The sequence below is a fragment of the Giraffa tippelskirchi genome, chromosome 11 (assembly GCF_054371585.1).
Source record: "Giraffa tippelskirchi isolate mGirTip1 chromosome 11, T2T-mGirTip1v1.2.pri, whole genome shotgun sequence".
Taxonomy (NCBI): domain Eukaryota; kingdom Metazoa; phylum Chordata; class Mammalia; order Artiodactyla; family Giraffidae; genus Giraffa; species Giraffa tippelskirchi.
This window is the reverse complement of record NC_137285.1, coordinates 102,390,083-102,409,243: the sequence shown is the minus strand read 5'-3', so window position 1 is coordinate 102,409,243 and position 19,161 is coordinate 102,390,083. Positions and strand designations below refer to the sequence as shown.

At 50.1% G+C, this 19,161-nt stretch overlaps 2 protein-coding genes across 30 annotated transcripts in view; both read left to right on the top strand.

Moving 5' to 3' along the window:
• Positions 1-7,772, top strand: part of SIK3 (SIK family kinase 3) — a 278,071-nt gene extending 270,299 nt beyond the window's left edge. For 18 of the 27 annotated variants that reach the window (XM_081546450.1, XM_081546444.1, XM_081546441.1 and 15 more), the window contains 4 exons: positions 4,393-4,556; positions 5,447-5,579; positions 6,641-6,811; positions 7,552-7,772. In XM_081546450.1, the coding sequence (XP_081402576.1) occupies positions 4,393-4,556; positions 5,447-5,579; positions 6,641-6,798 (455 nt within the window). In that variant the 3' untranslated portion in view covers positions 6,799-6,811; positions 7,552-7,772. Of the gene's footprint in view, positions 1-621; positions 768-1,813; positions 1,982-3,228; positions 3,397-3,484; positions 3,623-4,392; positions 4,557-5,446; positions 5,580-6,640; positions 6,812-7,551 lie in introns of all 27 variants that reach the window. The other 9 variants (XR_014070035.1, XR_014070034.1, XR_014070038.1 and 6 more) reach the window with 3 other exon arrangements.
• A 7,904-nt stretch (positions 7,773-15,676) lies between these two features.
• LOC145527952 (apolipoprotein A-I) lies at positions 15,677-17,754 on the top strand. Of its 3 annotated transcripts, none has more exons than XM_081546435.1 (4): positions 15,677-15,829; positions 16,027-16,089; positions 16,270-16,423; positions 17,004-17,754. In XM_081546435.1, the coding sequence occupies exons 2-4, from the start codon at positions 16,047-16,049 to the stop codon at positions 17,602-17,604; spliced, it is 798 nt and encodes a 265-aa protein (XP_081402561.1). In that variant the 5' UTR covers positions 15,677-15,829; positions 16,027-16,046; the 3' UTR covers positions 17,605-17,754. The 3 variants fall into 3 exon arrangements, with proteins under 3 accessions (XP_081402561.1, XP_081402564.1, XP_081402562.1); XM_081546438.1 differs by having other exon boundaries at positions 15,812-16,089; positions 17,004-17,229; positions 17,275-17,754; XM_081546436.1 differs by having other exon boundaries at positions 15,812-16,089.
• Positions 17,755-19,161: the final 1,407 nt, after the last annotated feature.

Below are 19,161 nucleotides of genomic sequence, written 5' to 3'. Positions count from 1 at the left end.
CAACGGCCACAGTTACCTATTTTATGGCCACTTGCCACCAATCAGTGTGGGCCCGGGCCTTGCCAGAGAGCTGAGCCGGCAGCCTGCCAGAGGTCTGTTTGAAATATGTAGAAGGTCAGGACTAGACATTCCCCATGCTGCCTGTAATCTCTTTTGCTGTCCCCCAGGAGTAGAAGTAAGGTTTATCTCGCCCTCTGTGCTAGTTATTACATACACTTGATTTTTTTTTTTTTTTTACTTAGCAAATAAATATGATACCATAACCAGTTTACGCAGTGAGATAACCAGCTCAAACTCACAGAGAAAACCACATTTTCCCTGAGCCCGCTCAGCTTCAGCAGCACTGGAGGACTTCAGGCCCCACAGAGAGGGTCAAATGGTGACAGACTGGGAGGGTTTACCCCCCAGAACCTTTGAGAGGAATATGCACACATGCATTTCTCTCATTTTCTCTTAAGACCCAGTAAATGAGTAAGGGCGAGTCAACATTGACCGATTCAACAGAGTTGTGCAAGCTGTCCCACCGTTCCCTAGGTAGGTGGGCGGGATGCATTGTGTCCGTTTGTGTATTTTTTCCCCTTGCCTGATCAGATGGTCTTCCCCCTCCCTGTACTTTCTCAGCTACGCTTAGGTAAAATACCTGAGAATCCTGCTCTTGGCATCCTCTTTCTGCATCCTTTGATGAGCTTGACAGTTTCTTCAGCTGCTGAATTGGCATAAAGAATGCCAAAGATTTGAGCTTCAATTTCATGTTCCTTGCTCAACAGGTTGGTCTGTTTATACGCAGTGCTTCCCCTGCCAAACTGGTCAGTGGATCTCATCTATAGAGTCACAAGGCCCTTCTAAACTCAATATTCTTACTAAAAATAATTACTTTGCTTGTGTAGTCCTTTCCAATTTATGAAAGGCTTTTGACACCTGTTGTCTCTTGAGCCCCCAAGCAACCCTCATTTTTCAGATAGGGAAACTGAGGTTCAGTTCAGTTCAGTCGCTCACTCGTGTCCAACTCTTTGCGACCCCAGGAACCGCAGCACGCCAGGCCTCCCTGTGCTAACTGAGGTTAGGAGAGGTTAAGTGACTTGTCCAAGTTCATACACTGTGATGGAGCTGGAACCTGACTTCAAGTCCCCTGAATTCTTAGTCTTATGTTTTTCTTTTTATGCCCCCTTGCCTCACATTCTTCCCCTTCCAAGCATATCTGCCAAGCCAAGGGTGCCAACCCTTCCTGATCTTTGACCTATGAATTATATTGAAATTTGAACAGAAAGACCCTGGTTTGCTACCCAACTCTTATTAATATGCTTCTTTTTTGTCTTAAGTTTATTTTTGGCTGTGCTATGTGGCTTCCCGGGTGGCCCAGTGGTAAAGAATCCACTCACCAATACAGAAAATCTGGCTTCAATCCCTGGGTCAGGAAGATCCCCTGGAGGAGGAAATGGCAACCCATTCCAGTTTTCTTGCCTGAAAAATCCCATGGACAGAGGAGCCTGGTGGCTACAGTCCATGGGGTCACAAAGAGTTGCACGGGACTGACTGAGCACACACACGGCCATGCGGCTTGCAGCATCTTAGTTCCCTGACCAGGGATTGAACCTGGGCCCCAGCAGTGAGAGCGCCAAGTCTTAACCGCTGAACCACCAGGGAACTCCCTTTCATCTAGTTTTTAACTCATATTTATATCTCCTAAACCAGAGGCTTCTTTTCTGGAAATTAAATTTTCAGTGACTCACTTGTTCACTACCTGGTGAACTAGCCCCATAATACTCGAAATAGGATTCTGTGATAAAATCATCTTCTTGTTTGTTTTTGTCAGCTGGTTCATTGTGCCCCATTCTCTCAGAAACAACATCTCTGAAATGAGTATAAATAATACCAGTCTTTACTGAGCTCTTACAGAGGACCAAGCTCAAGTAAGCACTTCACAGACCTGTGGAGTAAGTCCCGTTTTGCAGATGAAGAGACCAAGATCCAGTAAAGTCAGGTAACTTGCCCAGGAATTCTGGTGAAGCCAGGATCCAGGCCTGGGGCTTCCTGACCCGAGCTAGTGCTGCTGAGCTCCAGGCGGGGGGAGCAGGAAGGGTTATCGTGAGATTTGTCAAGAAGATCTCCGTCTGTCTTGGTGGCACTTCCAGGTATGTTGGCACCAGACCTGAAGGCTGTGAAGAGAGCAGACAAGGACAGATCCATGGGACCATCCCACAGGCAGGGCCAAAAGGAGGGTGGTTGTTCAGATTTGGAGAAACCCCATTCTCAGGAATAAAAACACATTTAACAGAGAGAGATGGTGGGGAGGGAGATTTAGCATACATATCACCCACCAGAGGCAGCCTGGCAGCACTTCCTGCCGGTGGCCTTCATGTGGACCTGCAGCCAGCACAGGCACTGGGCCCACTGGCAGGGATCGGGCTGGTCGACGGGGTGGGCGACTTAATCCCACAGAGCAGGTTAGTCTCACTCGCCTTCCGCTGCGGTCGTTGGGAAGCTCCCATTCCTCTCACTTTCCTCCAGAGTGCTTTGCATTACCAGCAAGATGCATGTCATTTCGTTCCCCTCCCTTCCTGTCCCGCCTCAGCCCCTAAGTCCGGGCCTCACCGTGATGGTTAAGGAGACCGTTTGAATATAGAGACCTGAAACCCTTTACACATCACTCTAGCAGCCTGCTTTCCTTTCATTATTCACATAGATACTGGGATGGTACAGTTAGGGTTAGGACTGTGTTTCCCATTAAAATTTGCTTAAAAACTTAGTCTCACCAAGGTACCATTCATTGTGAGATAAGCCCGGTAGTTGCCAGGGAACTTTAACCCAGAAAAACCAACCAAACAAAGAAAACACATGTTCAAGTGCTAGACTCTTAAGGACTGGAACCAGACGTGCCAACAGGAGGATCCTGTCAACCTTGGTGTGGCCTTGGTACTCTTCTTGACCGTCCTTGGTCTTCTTGACCATCCTGACTCTGACAAGTGACTGACCTATATTAAGAGAGTGTTTATTAATATCAGTTAAAGAAAATATTATTAAACACTGGTATCAGACAGTGTTCTGGAATACTGAAGGCTCACAAACATGCATGTAATAATTCTTGTCCTCAAAGAATTTACAGTTTAATAAGAAGCATTAACACAAGTACACAATTGAAGATGGTGCCGGGAATAATGTTAGCATAATCAGAGTCCAATAAAGCCTTCTGACAATGAAAGGAAATAATGATTTATTTCTGTTTGAAAGGGAAAGTTTCATAAAAATGATAACATTTGAAATGGACCTAGAAGGATACGTTGATTAGAACTAGCAGGAATGAAAGTAGAAGATTAGCATTTCCAGGGAGAGAGGACCGCGAAAACAAATGCATTGAATCATGAGTGGTCTGCGTTGACCACAGCTTAGAATGTAGGGGTGAGTTGTGTGGGATGCTCATCAGAAGAGGCTGGGCCAGTGAAAATGAGGGGTTTGGGCTCCACTATAGAAAGGTTCATCTTTGTAGGGCCGTGGAAGAGGAATGATTAGGAGCCTATTACAGTGATCCAAGCAGGAGGTAACCAAACTTTCGTGGAAGCAATGAGACTGGAAAGAAAGAGATTAAAGTGACCAACACTGGAGAGGCAGATTCTTCAGACTTCAGGTGATGTGGAACCAGGAGTAAGGAATCAGCAGGGACTCCATGAGCTCATACCAGATTAGGAAAGGAGGTGATGGTTGTGGGGGAAGCTGGTGAGATCAGAATTGAACCTGTGAAGTGTTTGATGTTGTTCAGCCATCCAGGGAAAGATACCTAGTAAACAGAATTTTGGATCTGGAGCTTAAAAGAGCATTTAGTAATTCTTTACATAGAAGCAGTGTAGTTGAAGCCATGAAAACAGATGATATTGCCAAAGTAATGTGGGGAGAGTGAGAAGGTCAAGGATAGAGAGGTAAAGGGAGGAGGACCCTTGAAAGGAGTTGGGGCTGGAATCGGAGGAGGAGAGGAGAGGACTGGGTGGGGTACGGAGGGGAAGCCAAGGAGAGAGGCGTCCACAGGGTAGAAGCCATTCTCCCAGGCTAGAGGTCTTGAAAGTCCAAGAATGATTCTCCTGTGCATCTAGGTTTGGGAACATAGCACTGTCAAATCAACAGAGAAATGAAGAAAAAAGGTTCAGCCACCACTAATACATGGGATTTTTTTCTCGTAAGGGAATGATCCCTGCAGAGAGAGGCTCAGGAGGGACTGAGAGTTGGCAGGCTGGTCCAGGCTTTTCCGCGCGTAACCAGCCAGCTGAGGATTGGCCAAGAGTGGTCTGCCAGTGGTGGTCCTCACCATGGCCCACTGTGCCTTGCAAGATACTTGTTTGGTGAGAGTGGACTGAGAGAAACGCTAGGTCTGCTGACTGACCCTATTTTGCTCTGTCTCCTCAGAGTCCGTCCTAGGGAACTGCATGGATAGAAGTTCTCCTGGACAAGCGATGGAGCTGCCAGATCACAATGAACTCGGGTACCCAGCACACCCCTCAGTCAGCGAGCACCAGAGGCCCCGGACCCTCCAGAGACATCACACCATCCAGAACAGTGACGATGCTTATGTACGTCAACTCCTCCTGCTTCTCGGAAGCGGGATCTTTGAAAGCAGAACTTAGGAATGTGGGGTGGTGTCTCTTGTTCTCCTCAATCAGAGTCCAGCACCCCTGAGCACTAAGGGAGCATGTCTCTGAATCACCATAACAAGCCTGAAATTCCAGGAGAATCTCTGCTGACACCGAGCTCCACATTTGAAGCTGAGGATCAAGAGCATCCGTTTTCTCTAGTCTTAGTTATCAAACTTCTCCCCAAACAGTTGAAACTCAGGCCCCAGCAAATGAGCCTTCAGACTCTCAGTTATTATTCTGGCAGCTGTCTTGAATTTATTCAGACTTCAAGAGAGCTAGTCCACTTGGCAGAGCTTTGGTGCCTTAGGGCAGACTCCTCGGCAGCAATACAGCCACAACCAGCCACATGTGACTTTTCAATTTTAAATGTAATTAAAAGAAAATAAAATGTAAAGCCGAGTTCTTTAGTCACACCAGTCACATTCCAGGGCTCAATAGCCACTTGTGGCTAGTGGCTTTCGATTTGGACGGGGCAGAAAGAGAACATCCCCGTCCTTGAACAAAGTGCTATTGGACATTGCTGCCTTAAGAGACTCCTCATGGTGATGAGGCAGGTCAGAAACCTGGTACTGGAACGCCATGTAGATGTCAAGGGCACCAGCTGAGACTCACTGTGCCCCTCCCTTCCTGCCCCCACCCCCGCCCCAGCCTTAGCTCCCCCCACAGCATCCCCCTTTGGATGGCCCTACAGAGGAAGGGGGCCTGGGTAGCAGTGCTTGGGACAGTGCTTGAGGCCGCCCTTTGCCTGGGCTCCTTTGAAGGGCACAGCAGTCTCTTAAGGCACGTTCTCTGATCTCCTTACTTCTTTTGATAATTGTTTTCTGCAGGTGCAGCTGGACAGCTTGCCTGGCATGAGTCTCGTGGCAGGGAAAGCACTTAGTTCTGCCCGGATGTCAGATGCAGTTCTCAGTCAGTCCTCGCTCATGGGGAGCCAGCAGTTCCAGGACGGGGAAAATGAGGGTAAGGGGCATTATGCATGGGGCACCCCAAAGAATTTTTTAGAGGGGCCCCCATTCCCTCTTCACCAGTGACTACTCCCCTCTTATATAAACAGCCCATGGGAAGCCACAGCGTCCCCATGGGCTTCTGGACGCCGCCCTTCCCCAGTTCTCTTGCACCGAGTGCGAGCATGGAGGGGCCCACCTCCTGGTTGAGCACAAGGCCGTCACTGTTCTGTCTGTAATGCATGTTCAGATGCTCCTTCAGTTACTCTTGTTCTGGTTCTGAAGAGAAGGCACCGTGTCCTAATGTCGGCCTCCCGTTAGAACCAGTAGAGGGAGGGGATCTTAGCTGATAAAAGCACAGACCCAGGAGTGGATGGGTCTGCAGTTAATCCTGACTGCTCTGTACCGGCTCCATAGGTTAAGGCGCTTAACTTTTCTGACCCGCAAGATCCTCCTCTGTAAAGTGACAGAAACAATAGAGCCCAAGTCCTTGATTGTGCTGGGAGCAGTTGCTAGCTTCCGTGCATGCGTGCTCAGTCATTCAATCATGTCCGACTCTTTGCGACCCTGTGGACTGTAGCCCACCAGGCTCCTTTGTCCATGGGATTCTCCAGGCAAGAATACTGGAGTGGGTTGCCATTTCCTTCTCCAGGGCATCTTACCGACCCAGGGATCGAACCCGTGTCTCTTACGTCTCCTGCATTGGCAAGCAAGTTCTTTACCACTAGCACCACCTGGGAAGCCCGTGCTTGGGAGTTTAAAGTGCTTAGGCCCATGCCCTGAGCATAGAGTGTGCCCAGGTGTCAGGGTCTGCCAGCATGAAGCTGTCTTATCCCACACCACAGGAGCTGACAGTGCCTGACAACGGGAGACAGTAAAAAAGAGGGGAAAATGGACAGTGGGGACAACAGGAAGAAGCCAGGTCCCCAGCCATGGTCACTAACCAAACTGAGGGCCTGGTCTGAACTAGAATTCAGGGCTGCAGAAGTTTCAGACTTCTCTCTTCCTCTCTCTACCTCTTGCCCACCCCCTACCCAAGCTCCCTGCAAACCTCCCAAGTTTTCTCTGGTCTTGCAGAATGCGGGGAGAGTCTTGGAGGTCAGGAGCACCCAGACCTGACAGATGGCAGCCAGCATTTAAACTCCTCTTGCTACCCATCCACGTGTATCACAGACATACTGCTCAGCTACAAGCACCCCGAGGTCTCCTTCAGCATGGAACAGGCAGGCGTGTAGCAAAAGATGGAAAGTGAGTATCACCCTGGCCGGAGTCAAACCAGCCCTGTGGCTCAGTGTCAGCTCCTGATCTCATCAGGAGATTCCTTCCACATGAACTTTGAGCCAGTGAACTTGACAACACCACTACTCCAGCCAAGGTTTTTGCATCTTTCTGCTCCTTCATTAAACACCATGCTAATTGTTTGAGGGGTAGATGGGGCATATAGAAGAAATACTGGCCATGGTCTCTTGGTTGAACTGTTGGGGATAAGACATGTTATAGGTGCCATAGACTTCAAAGAATAACAGACAGAGGACAGACCAGACTTCAAAGAATAACAGACAGAGGACAGACCAGACTTCTGGCCATGGTAATGGAAAAGGAGGTGGTTCTTGAACTCAGTCCTAAAGGATGAAATTCAGCAAGAATACACGTCTAGCCAGATCTTTTCTAAGGCTGTGCTGCAAGTAAAAAAATATACCAGAAATTTGTGATCAGAGGCCAGCAGTAGAAAACAGGTCAACTGGCCAATTTTGCAAGAGTAATGCCTAAACATACACAAGAGGTAGTATCAGTTCTGTCTTTGAAACTTCTTTGACAGAAAAGACTCGATGAAAGTTAAGCCATCTGGCAAATCTGTATTAGAGCCTCAGTACAGCAAATCCTCTTAAAATAGCTGAGGTAAAGTCAACCATTTTTTTGAAAGTTTTCAATGGAATATTTGAGTCTTTGTCTTTTCAAACTAATTCTCCGTGTCTGCTCTGTTGCAGGTTTATGTACAGCACGGGAATGAAAAGGTTGATTTTAAACCAACAGTATCTAGCAGCATTGCGCCAAATTGCCATTGTTTTCCCTCCACCCAGAATGTCAGCTCCTTTCCTCCCATTTGGTTCATCAGTGTGCTGTCCTTTTGGGTTCTGAGGGGGGTTTTGCCATGTTCGCCTGTATGACCAAGTCACCAAGGAAATAAACAGGAAATCCATGTCCGCCACCTTTCGTGAAAGTGTATTTGGTGTATTTGAGTTGGTGGTTTTGTTTGGTTTTGATTTGGGTTATTTTTGGATGTTTTTGTTTTTAGGTATGTTTTCTTTTGGAGGTGATTTTCTTTCTTTTTTCTTTTCTTTCCCTTTTTTTAAGACAGAAGAGCAAAGCAGTTAGTGTATGGTGGCCAGGGCCCAGAGCCATTCCCCTCCCCAGCCTCTGTCTGCAGAGCGCCCTCCAATCCCTGAACTGCTCTTACGCAGAAGCAAAAGCTAGAAGGTGACATACTCTGGAATGTAGTGGCTGGTGAAAGAGACAAGAGGAAGGAGCAATAGCCTTTGGCCCTTGGAGAGCAAAAAGAGACACCCCAAGCCTGGAACCTGGAGAGGTCTTTGCTGCTGGGATCCACTGAAAACATGTCTGGCTAAGCCAAAATCCCATGAGAATGTTAGCATGGAGGCTGAGAGTAGCCTGGCGTTGATGGGTTGCCAATTAGAATGTCTCTTTGGTGTGTAACTCAGCTCCCCTCTTGTAACTCAAAAAGTTGGTTGCCTTTATCATCCTGCTGGTTCTGCCCGTGGACTGAACACCCAACAGTGGTACACTGTGTTTTTGTGTCATCTTTCATTCTCATTTTATATTGTGATATAACAAGGATTGTTTCTCCATATATATATGTATGTATCTGTATACATACATAATACATACATACATACATACATATATATATATATATCTATATATATAATGCTTTTCCCTTTCAGCCTCTTTGTCACAGGCAAGAAGAACAGGAGGTTGTCTTGGGTCCTGCCACCCTCCTAACCTTCCCCTCCTCCCTGGGCATCCTCAGCCCCTATTTTAATTCTTGATCATGTAGGAATTGTTTTTGGTAAATGTTGATATTATTGTTATTATTATTGTTATTATTATTAATAATAAATACAAACAAAAGAAATTTTTGTTTAAAAGAGAAATGTTTAACCAGATTCTGTTCTATTTGAATTGTGACTTGCACCTTTTGTTCAAAGTATTTTATTTAGACCTTGTAATTGTGAGCAGCTCTCACTCATGCCAGTGACAGATGTAGTGGTCTCCTTCCCCGCCCCCGCCCCCCCTCCCTGCTGAAGCAGTGCATATGCAATAGCTCTTGTTTGCGTCATTATCTTTATTTTCCTTCACCGTTAGAAACCAAAGTCTTCTCTGCTGGCTGGGGGGCTGACAGAAGATCTGGGTTATCACCTTCTGATCTTCAAAACAAGGAAGAGATGTTAAATACTCTTGATCTGTTTTTCTGGGGAAGCAGAGTAACAGGTCCCCTGGCCCCTCCTCATCTTTCATCCTGAATTTGCACAGAAGAAAGCGGGTGCCCAGCATGGCCATCCTGGATTTGCTGCCAGGATCCCCCATGTAGCTTGTCCTTCTCTCTGATGTTGGCAGCTCAGCTCCTGGACCCAGTATCCCTTGAGTGGGTTTCTGCAGTGCAAGAGCCTTTCTTGGGACCTCTCCGTGTTTCCATGGTCCCCACGTCCCCTCTACTTGGTGGGAGCCACCAGCTACTCACCTTCTGGAAGCAACTGAGAGAGCCCGAACAGCCACTGTTGACTTCTCTGGGCTCGTTGCCGCTCTGACACCCCTGCCAGCCCCCACCACACACTCAGCCTGTTTTGTTCACGGTACTGATGGATGAGCAGACTGCCGCCCCCCAGCGAGCACCCAGACGAAAGCCAGTGAGCCTATTAACCGTGCCATCTTGCAAACTACACTTTAAAAAAATCGTTGCTTTGTATTGTAGTAACCAATATGCGCAGTATATGTTGAACGTATATGAATATACTTTCCTACTTCTGTTCTTTGAAAATGTCAGAGTATTTTTTCTTTCTCATTTATGTTGAACTAAAAAAGGATTAAAAGAAAAATCTCCAGACCCAAGCTGCAGTAAGACCTTTAGTCGTTTTTTGGTGGGCAGTTAGAGCTTGGTAACTTGGTTGGACAGTAGGGGATTGTGAAAATAAAACACCTGACTATGATCTTATGCTGATATGTTACTCGCCTTGTGTTTGGAGTCTAGTTGGGAGAAACATTCAGGCTGGAAACTGGAATGCAGGAGGCTGAGGATGTGTAGGGTGGGGCTCTGAGCTCTGCTTTATCTCACCCTGCCTTGAGAGAGGAGCATTCTCCCGAAGCCTGAACTGGACCTCACGCTGGGTCATCAGACACCTGGCTTGGACTCTGCCCCCTCAGAAGTGAGCACTACAGTTTGCTGAGTCAGATGGAAAACAGATTCCTTGAGAGGATACTTTTGAAGGAGTAGAAGGAGGACTTCAAAGAGCTGGCAGAGGCTGGGGCTTCTATGGGGTAACCTCAGTCAACCCAGTGATATGGACACCAACTAAGTGTTAAGATAGAAGGGGACTTTTCCTATAGTTTTCCCCTTTTTCCACACCTGGACTCCAGAGGACAGGGTAGAATTTCTTGCAGGGTCCCAGCTATGGCTCGCAAATAGCTGATAGAAGCCTTCTATGAAGAAAGATCACTGCAGCTGGAAATACTGAGTTTATAGAAAGACAAGGGAAAGGAGGGAATTTAGAAAATCTTTTGAGTCCATGTGACTAGAAAGTCACTGTGGGACTGTTGAGAGCAGAAAAGAGCCTTCTCAAGAAGGGTCTTCTAATGTATGGCTGGGTCCCTTCCCTGTTAACCTGAAACTATCACAACATTGTCTGTCAATGGGCTCTACCCCAATACAAAATAAAATGTTTTTTAAAAAAGGGCTGGGGGTAAGGGGTGGGGAGTCTTCAAGTCTGTACACACTCCCTTGGAAGGCTGAGAGTGTCTCTGAAACCAGAGATAAACCAGATGCCTTCAAATAATCTGGAAGAGCCTTCTGCGGAAGGTGCCACGCCCTGCTGCAGGCAGCCAGAATGCCTTGGAGATGAGGTCAGCAGGCCCTGCCTGCTGGATGTGGACCCAGGGGTCTGAGCTGTGAAGCTTGCCGACAGGTCCTTGCTCATCTTTCTGACTTTGCGGTAGCCTCCTTCCCCACCACACCCGCCCCACTCCACCTGCACAGATCAAGGCTGGCGTACCTCCTAAGGAGCTAGACCTCCATTCCTGCTCTGCCATGACCTTAGTCTCCTAAGCAGGAGGGCAGGAGAAAATCTTGGCTGGTTACAATGCCCTGTGCTGGGGTCTAAGCTGGGGCTCTGTCTATCACCAGGAGCTGCAACAAGATCATCAAACAGTGAACAGAGGTGGTGGTGATGGGGATCTCCTCCCTCCCCAGTTGATCCAGATCTCCCAACCTCAAGCCTCCCATCCCACCCTGCACCGTCAACACTCAGAGTAAATGTTCTGAGCAGGGTCCCCGATACAGGCTGAATGCGCAAGACTCCTGCATCTCCTCTCCAAGCCCGCCCTTTCAGGTGACCCTCTGCCTCCCTGGTGACTCTTCCTTTGGGGTCATAGGATTCTGGGGTGCAGAATAGTTCATTGAGCAAATATTTGCTGAGTGTCTGCTATGTGCCAGGCCCAGCACAGACTGACCAGTATGACACTGAGACACCAATTGTGAAATGAGTGGCCAGTCATTCTGAGCAGAATCCACTTCTTGCAGCCAGCCAGCCACACTCCCACACACTCCAGGGGACCCACTTCAGTAAGGTAACTGGGGAGACTCCCCACATCAGGGGAACAGGGTGGTAGGACTAAGGGCCGACGTTGGTGGGCCCTGCACCCGCTTAACAGCTAGTCCAGTCCAGGTACTTGGTGCCTCTGACAGTGGCTGGATGGATCTCAAGTCTGGTCCTAAGTCGTGCTCCATTTGCTGTTGGCTGTGGTTTTCCCATCAGCCTTTGTTCAGAAAGTCTCCCTTACTCCAAAATATTAGTAACGGAGGGGCATGGGCTGGTTTAAACGAAATACCTTAAAATGAGATGGAGCAGACACACTAGTGAACAAGCTCAGACGGTAAAGAAACTGCCTGTGATACAGGAGACCTGGGTTTGATCCCTGAATTGGGAAAATCCCTTGGAAAAGGAAATGGCTACCCACTCCAGCATTCTTTGCTGGGAAATCCCATGGATAGAGGAGCCTGGAGGACTGCGGTCCATGGGGTTGCAGAGTCGGACATGACCGAGTGACTAACAACACAGCAACATATTTTAAAAGGAAGCTTCCACAGAAACAAACAGAATGAACTTACGGTTGCTGGGGAAGGGAGAAGAACTGGGGGAAGAGATAGTTAGGCAGTTTGGGATCAACATGTGAAGTGAAGTGAAAGTCGCTCAGTCGTTTCTGATTCTTTGCGACCCCATGGACTATACACAGTCCATGGAATTCTCTGGGCCAGAATACTGGAGTAGGTAGCCTTTCCCTTCTCCAGGGGATCTTCCCAACCAAGGGATCAAACCCAGGTCTCCCGCATTGCAGGCAGATTCTTTACCAGCTGAGCCACAAGGGAAGCCCAATGTGTACACGCTGCTATATTTAAAATGGATAACCAACAAGGATCTGCTGTACAGCACAGGGGAACTCTCAATGTTATGTGGCAGCCTGGACAGAAGGGGACTTTAGGAGAGAATCGATACAGGTATATACATGGCTAAGTCCCTTTGGTATTCACCTGAAACTATCACAACATTAATTGGCTATACTCCAATATAAAAAGTTTAAAAATAAAAAGAAAGCTTCCAGCTTGGTAAGATGTTATCAAACAAGGGCTTTGGGAGTCGGAGGCCCAGCTGCTGCTGACCAACAGGCAACCATCAAAGAGCTAGAAGCCAGGCCCCTGACTCCCTTCCTGCCAGCACTGAACACTGATGGCTGAAGGTCATAAGGCAACTCTTAGCAGCTCTCAGCTGCAGGCTTCTCATGGGCCAAACAAGGAGAATATCTGGCCTGCTGGCCTTTCAGTTCATCGTGAAAATGCTTTGGCCACTGAAGAACTGGCAGCTGTCAGATACTAGGTTTGCCACAATCATTTCAGTAAAGCAGGGCAAAACAGCACCCAAGTGGTAAGCTTCTGTGGTCCCCTGTATGCTGGCTGAGAAAGGAACCTCTCTTGTCCCCAGATACCCCTGAGCTGCCCCCAGCAGGGGACTGGCTTCCCTCCCACTCTCTAACAAAAGGCTGGGAACTAGGCTGGCCAAGTGGCAGCCCTCCTCTCTGCTGGGTCCCCTAGGAGTAGGTCAGCCCCTCATCTGGGCATTTGTGTGTCAAGGCCACACAGAGGAAATGTGATTCCTACCCCTCCCCCACTTCTGCCACCAGAGACTGAAGTCATTCAGAGCTCTGGTCTGCCAGTGTGAGTGTGTTCAGTGGGAGCAGGGGACACAAGGCCAGAAATTGGGGTGCTGGGGTGCAGAACAGTTACTGTTTACTCAGTGCCAGGCACTTTCAGTTTTGCCATGCATGTTCTAATTTAGTGCTTAACAACACATAAACTTAATAATATCTTACAGTACAGGTCTGGAAGTCAAAAGTCTACAAAGGGTCACACGAGTCTAGAGCATGACGTCAGCAGAGCTGGTTCCTCCTGGAGGCTCTGAGGAAACTCTTCTTCTTGGTCTCATCCAGCTTCTAGAGACTGCCTTCATCTTTTGGCTCATGGACCCCTCCCAACAATCACATCCCTCTGACCTCTGCTTTGGATCTCCCCTCTTCTCTGACTCCGCCTCTCCCGCCTCCCTCTTGTATATGTAAGGACCCTTGTGATGACACGGGACCACCTGGATAATCCTGGAGAGTCACCCCATCTCAAGGTCCTTAATATTTATTTATTAGTTGCAGCATATGGGATCTTTTGCTGTCATGCACAGACTCTCTAGTTGTGGCACCAGAATGCACAGGCTAAATAGTTGCAGTGTGCAGGCTTAGTTGCCCCAGGGCATTTGGGCATTTTGGGTTCCCTAACCAGGGATCGAACCAGCGTCCCTTGCGTTGAAAGGTAGATTCTTCAACCACTGAACCACTAGGGAAGTCCTTCTCAAGGGACTTATAATCACATCTGCAAAGTCTCTTTTGCAACTTAAAGGAACAGTCACAGGTTCCAGAGAGCAGGACATGGACATGTCGGCAGGGGTGAGGGGACATTATTCTCCCTACCACTTGCTACTCCTACTATAACTCTAGGAGATGACTGTTGCTATCTTCGCTTAACAGATAAGAGAGTGAGATACGGGGGAGGTTCAGCTAACAAGTGGGAGAGCTGGGATTCAAACTGAAGGTAGCCCAGCTCCAGAGCTTTCCCCTCCGGGGAGAAAGGCATGAGGCTGCTAGAGTGGGAGAGGCCTAGAGCCCTGCCACTCTGGCATCCAGCAGATGGTAGCCCCTGGCTGAGGTCTGGAACCTTAGGGAGTTTCCTAGGTAGGTGGCACAGGGCACATCTCTGCCCTGGGTCCTCAGTCCGGAGACCCGGGTTCTAAGTCCAGCCCTGCCTCCAATGCCTTGGGAGATCAGGGACACTGGGCAAATTTCTCCACCCTTCAATTGCCTCATCTGAAGATGGGGGGTGGAGAGAGGCTGATCCCAAACTCTTCTCTGCTTGCACGTTCACAGGCTCTATGACCCAGGCCCTGTCGGTGACCTGGTGTTGGGGGTCTCACACCTTCCAGGAGAAATCTTAGAAAATGTCACTGCAAACACCAGTGAACACACAGCACGGACTTCCCTGGGTCAGTCCTCCAACCACCCCCATTTTTGTCTTCATTTTACTGATAGGAAACCAAACTCAGATTGCATATCAGGCTCATGAGCCTCCTCCAGGATTTTGCAAGTTGAAGGCAAAAATGAATGAAATAAGAGAACAGGCTCCTGCTGCTAGCAGTCCAGAGGTCCTTCCTCGACATCAGCCATCCCTCAGGGATGGAGTCCATTCTCACTTGTGTGGGATGCAACGTCAAAATGAACAATGCAAAGATCTATGTATCCCATCTAAGCGACTGTCCTTTATTCTGAGATTATGCCCTTTTTAGGTGTTAAAAAATCTTTTTCATTTGTCCATGCCTCTCCACTTGAGGGATCTTAGTTCCCCAACCAGAGATGGAACCCAGACCCTTGGCAGGGAAAGCCCTTAATCCTAACCACTGGATTGCCAGGGAAAGTCTTTAAAAAATAATCTTGGAATTTCCCTGGTGGGGTCAGTGGTTATGACTTCGCCTTCCAATGCAGGGGTTGTACCAATCTCTGGTCAGGGAGCTAAGATTCCACGTGCCTCATGGCCATAAAAACCAAAACACAAAATAGAAGCAGTATTGTAACAAATTCAATAGAGACTTGAAAAAAAATCAATTTGGAAGAGATTACGGTTGGTTACGGTTGATGGTAGGGTTTGGGTCAAGTTGGGAGTGGTGGTGCATAAGATGACAAAATGAAAATTTGGCAACTGTGTGTTGGTCTATAGAATGTGTTTGGAAATGTTAGACATCTCAAAGTCTGGGGGCCACTGAGTTCTGTCCTGTCTCTCCTCAGGCAGCCTCCAAGCACAAGGTTCCCTTTGCTTTCCTGTGTGGGAGGTCTGCAAGGGCCTGGAGAGAGGTGGGGATGAGAGAGAGATGCCACAGCCTTGATGAGAGAACCCTCTGCTGCCTTTGTGAACTGGGGGCAGGGTGGGGGTGAGATAACCTCCCTGGAATGCGAGGGGCCAGCAGGGGAGAACACCTCTTGAGTGGAGGAGTTCCAGCCGACCTTGGCAGCCTCTGTGTTTTTCCTCCTTCCTTCCTCTCACCCGCTGCGATGGCACAATGGACAATGGCAGGCACACAATCCCTACGGAGGAGACGGGCGGTACAGCTGACCCCGACTCTGGGGACCCGCAAGCCTGTACCCACCCCCTCCCACCCCTGCTGGAACCCTTGATCCCTGGCTCTGCAGCCCCCGTAGCTTCCTGTTTGCCTGCTGTTTGTCTGGCCCCAGGGCAGAGCTGATCCTTGAACTCTGAGTTCCACATCGCCAGGACCAGTGAGCAGCGGCAAGGCCTGGGCTGGGCTTATCAGCCTCCGAGCCCAGCCCCTGCCTGGACACATAAATAGGCCGGGGGAGAGCTGGCTGATCAGACTGCTGGGCATTGAGGTAAGTGCTGCTACCCGCTCCCCAGCTCGAGGCATTTGAGGCTCTGGGATGCTGGTCCCAGCCTCTACCCCAGGCTGGGGGCTCTGGACCCCTGGCCCTCCCCCACCCTGTGTCCCGCCTCCTCCTCCCCTGCTGGAGTGAGTGGGGGGGTGCACCGGCTCCTTCAAGCCCTGCTCAGCTGGGGCCCTCTTCTCCAGGTCACCCACGTCCCTTCAAGATGAAAGTCGTGGTGCTGACCTTGGCTGTGCTCTTCCTGACAGGTAGGTGCCCCCAACCTAGGGAGCCAACCACTGGGGGGAGCCTTCTCCCTGAACCCCTGCAGACCACCCTCCTGGGCCCAGGGAAGAGAAGTACTCCCTCGCCCCTCTCCCCTGCCAAGCACTTCAGCTCAGATCCCAGCCCAGAGCTGGTCTGATCTAGGTCTCCCCTCTCCCTCCCAGGGAGCCAGGCTCGGCATTTCTGGCAGCAAGATGACCCCCAGTCATCCTGGGATCGGGTGAAGGATTTTGCCACCGTGTATGTGGAAGCAATCAAGGATAGTGGCAGAGAATACGTGGCTCAATTTGAAGCCTCCGCTTTGGGAAAACAGCTCAAGTAAGAACCCGCTTGTACCTGGGGCAGGGGTTGGGGGTGTCGGTGCTGGGGGATGGAGAAGCCTGTGGGAAGAAGCAGCCAGACTGGCCCAGTCCCCACCTCCTATCTGATGGGCCCCATAGAAGCGAGCAGTGAGATCCACAAGCAGGATCAGGGCCCCCCAGCAAGGGGCAGACCAGTGCACTGCATTCCGCCCCTGCCTGTTCTTAACTCCCTCCTCAGCTCTGGCCAGCAACAGAGATAGCTGTCTTCAGAGAGGAGAATGGACTGGAAGAGTAGAGACTAGGTCCTTAAATGGCGTGACTTTGGGGACAGACAGGATCGGGCACCAAAACCAGCTCCAGCTCTATCTCCTTCTACTTCCTCCATCCATCTGCTCAATGGGATGCAGTGGGGAGTGACGGGGGGAGACCATGGATGGGAGACGCTAGGCTAAGGATCTGTCCCCAGCTACCCCACGTTCAGGCACAGGTGTGCCCAGGTCTCACACGAGGCAAGCATGGGCGCTGGGCTGCAGCTCTGGGGGTTGCCAGGGGGCCCAGGAGGTTTAGCCTGAGCCCTCCTCTCTCTCCCCTTTCAGCCTGAAACTCCTGGACAACTGGGACAGCCTGGCCAGCACGTTGTCCAAAGTGCGTGAACAGCTGGGCCCGGTGACCCAGGAGTTCTGGGACAACCTGGAAAAGGAGACAGAGTCGCTGAGGCAGGAGATGAATAAGGACCTGGAGGAGGTGAAGCAGAAGGTGCAGCCCTACCTGGACGAGTTCCAGAAGAAGTGGCACGAGGAGCTGGAGGTCTACCGCCAGAAGGTGGCGCCGCTGGGCGACGAGTTTCGCGAGGGCGCGCGCCAGAAGGTGCAGGAGCTGCAGGACAAGCTGAGCCCGCTGGCCCAGGAGCTCCGCGACCGCGCGCGCGCCCACGTGGAGACGCTGCGGCAGCAGCTGGCGCCCTACAGCGACGACCTGCGCCAGCGGCTGACCGCGCGCCTGGAGGCGCTCAAGGAGGGCGGCAGCAGCCTGGCCGAGTACCATGCCAAGGCCAGCGAGCAGCTGAAGGCGCTGGGCGAGAAGGCCAAGCCCGCGCTGGAGGACCTCCGCCAGGGCCTGCTGCCTGTGCTGGAGAGCCTCAAAGTCAGCATCCTGGCTGCCATCGAGGAGGCCTCCAAGAAGCTGAACGCCCAGTGAGATGCCTCCGGCTGCCCCCCTGGCCATCACTTCGGTTTCTTAGAATAAACATTTCCAGAGCGGAATGCGCGTTAATGGGTTGTTTTTTTTTTTTTTTTTTTAAGATTGGATGATGATTTTTAAACAATAAAGTTTTCCAAAAGCCAAAAATTCTTTTTGGGGAGAATGGGGGTGGGGGGATCCTGGAGGGCCTTCCAGGGGGCGGTGGCCAGGGACACCTGGTGATGTCCCAGTGGAGTCCTGAGCTCCAAACACTGGCCTCTCAGGGCCTTAATGTTACAGGGCCTGCTTGTCTGGGGGTGAAGAGTGGGGTAGGAGATGCTCTTTCATTAGGAGGCCCAAATAGGAAGGAAATAGAGGACCAGGCAAAGTGACAGATGATCCAATGCAGGTGCCCTGAAAGAGCTTCAAGCAGGAAGTACTGGCTTTGCTGGGAGAAGTGGGCTCCCTGTCCCCAGCGTTTCCCCGGGCAGAGGACATAGCTCCCCAGCCCTCCTGCTCAAGGGCAGCTGAGGTTGGAGGGACCTCAATGAGCCTGTGGACTTGAAGGTTCCCACAGGAACCTTCCTGTGGTTCCTTCCATGGGCAGGTTCAGATGAAGAGCTTGGCGCTTGCTCCTTCCTCCCTTATTAATGTGAAATGTACTTTAACAAACTCATCTTTTTCACCAGGCCTCTTGCCACTCCTCACACTCCCACCCTGCTGTAGAACAGCTGCTGTTTCCTCAGGCCCAGCAGTGCTAGCCCCATCCTTGGGACTCCAAGCCTGCCAGCCCCTATTTTCTGACCTAAGAAAAATAATCACCACCTCTTGCAAGTAAATGTGCTCCTGAGCATCCGTGATTATTAAAAAAAAAAAAAAAAAAAATTTGGCCAGGCATTCAAGTTTGTATGTAATTGAGGGTTCCCAGCCAGCTCCTCTTCACACTAAGGTACACACCTCCACCCACCACCCACCATGTGCATGCTTGTGGTTTTAAGATCTGCAAACATCTGGGCAGTGCGCTCAGGCGGCTTCTCTTTCCCTCCCCTCTCAGGGCCTTTTGACCTTGTGCTGGATAATCTACCCCTCCTCCATCTCCAGTGTATCTTAACTGCATAAAGGAGTGGGCTTTTTCAGTTCCTAACCATTTGAGCTACATTGTAACAACAATAGGAGTAACTCAGCCTTTTTCTGAGTCAGTTGAGCAGAATATGGGCAGCTCACCTGGGCTTGAGGTCAAGCTCTCCTGTTTGCTGACTCAGTGACACTGGGCAAGTGCCTTCACACTTGGGAGCCTCAGTCTTATTACTGGAAGAGTGGGGAGGGGAACTGCTCAAGTAGTCTACGGTTCTGGAACTCTCCTACGTGAACATCTCTGATGGGTGGTGGGGACACAAGGGCTGCAGCCTGTGTTGGGTGACCTCGGGCTCCTCCCCAATTCCCAGGACACGGGCCCCCCACTCCAGTCCCGGTCCCAAGGGGACAGTCAGCTCAGCCTGTAGTGACAAGGGCAGCTGTTTACCAGGTGCTTGGAGGTGCCAGGTGCTGTGCACTCTCTCAGTTCCTTCATTTACT

Excerpts from the sequence above, each read along its gene's own strand:
- LOC145527952 (XM_081546435.1), top strand. The coding sequence starts at position 16,047 with ATGAAAGTCGTGGTGCTGACCTTGGCTGTGCTCTTCCTGACAG. Across the intron at positions 16,090-16,269 it reads GGCTGTGCTCTTCCTGACAG|GGAGCCAGGCTCGGCATTTC; the intron begins GTAGGTGCCCCC and ends TCTCCCTCCCAG. Across the intron at positions 16,424-17,003 it reads GCTTTGGGAAAACAGCTCAA|CCTGAAACTCCTGGACAACT; the intron begins GTAAGAACCCGC and ends CTCCCCTTTCAG.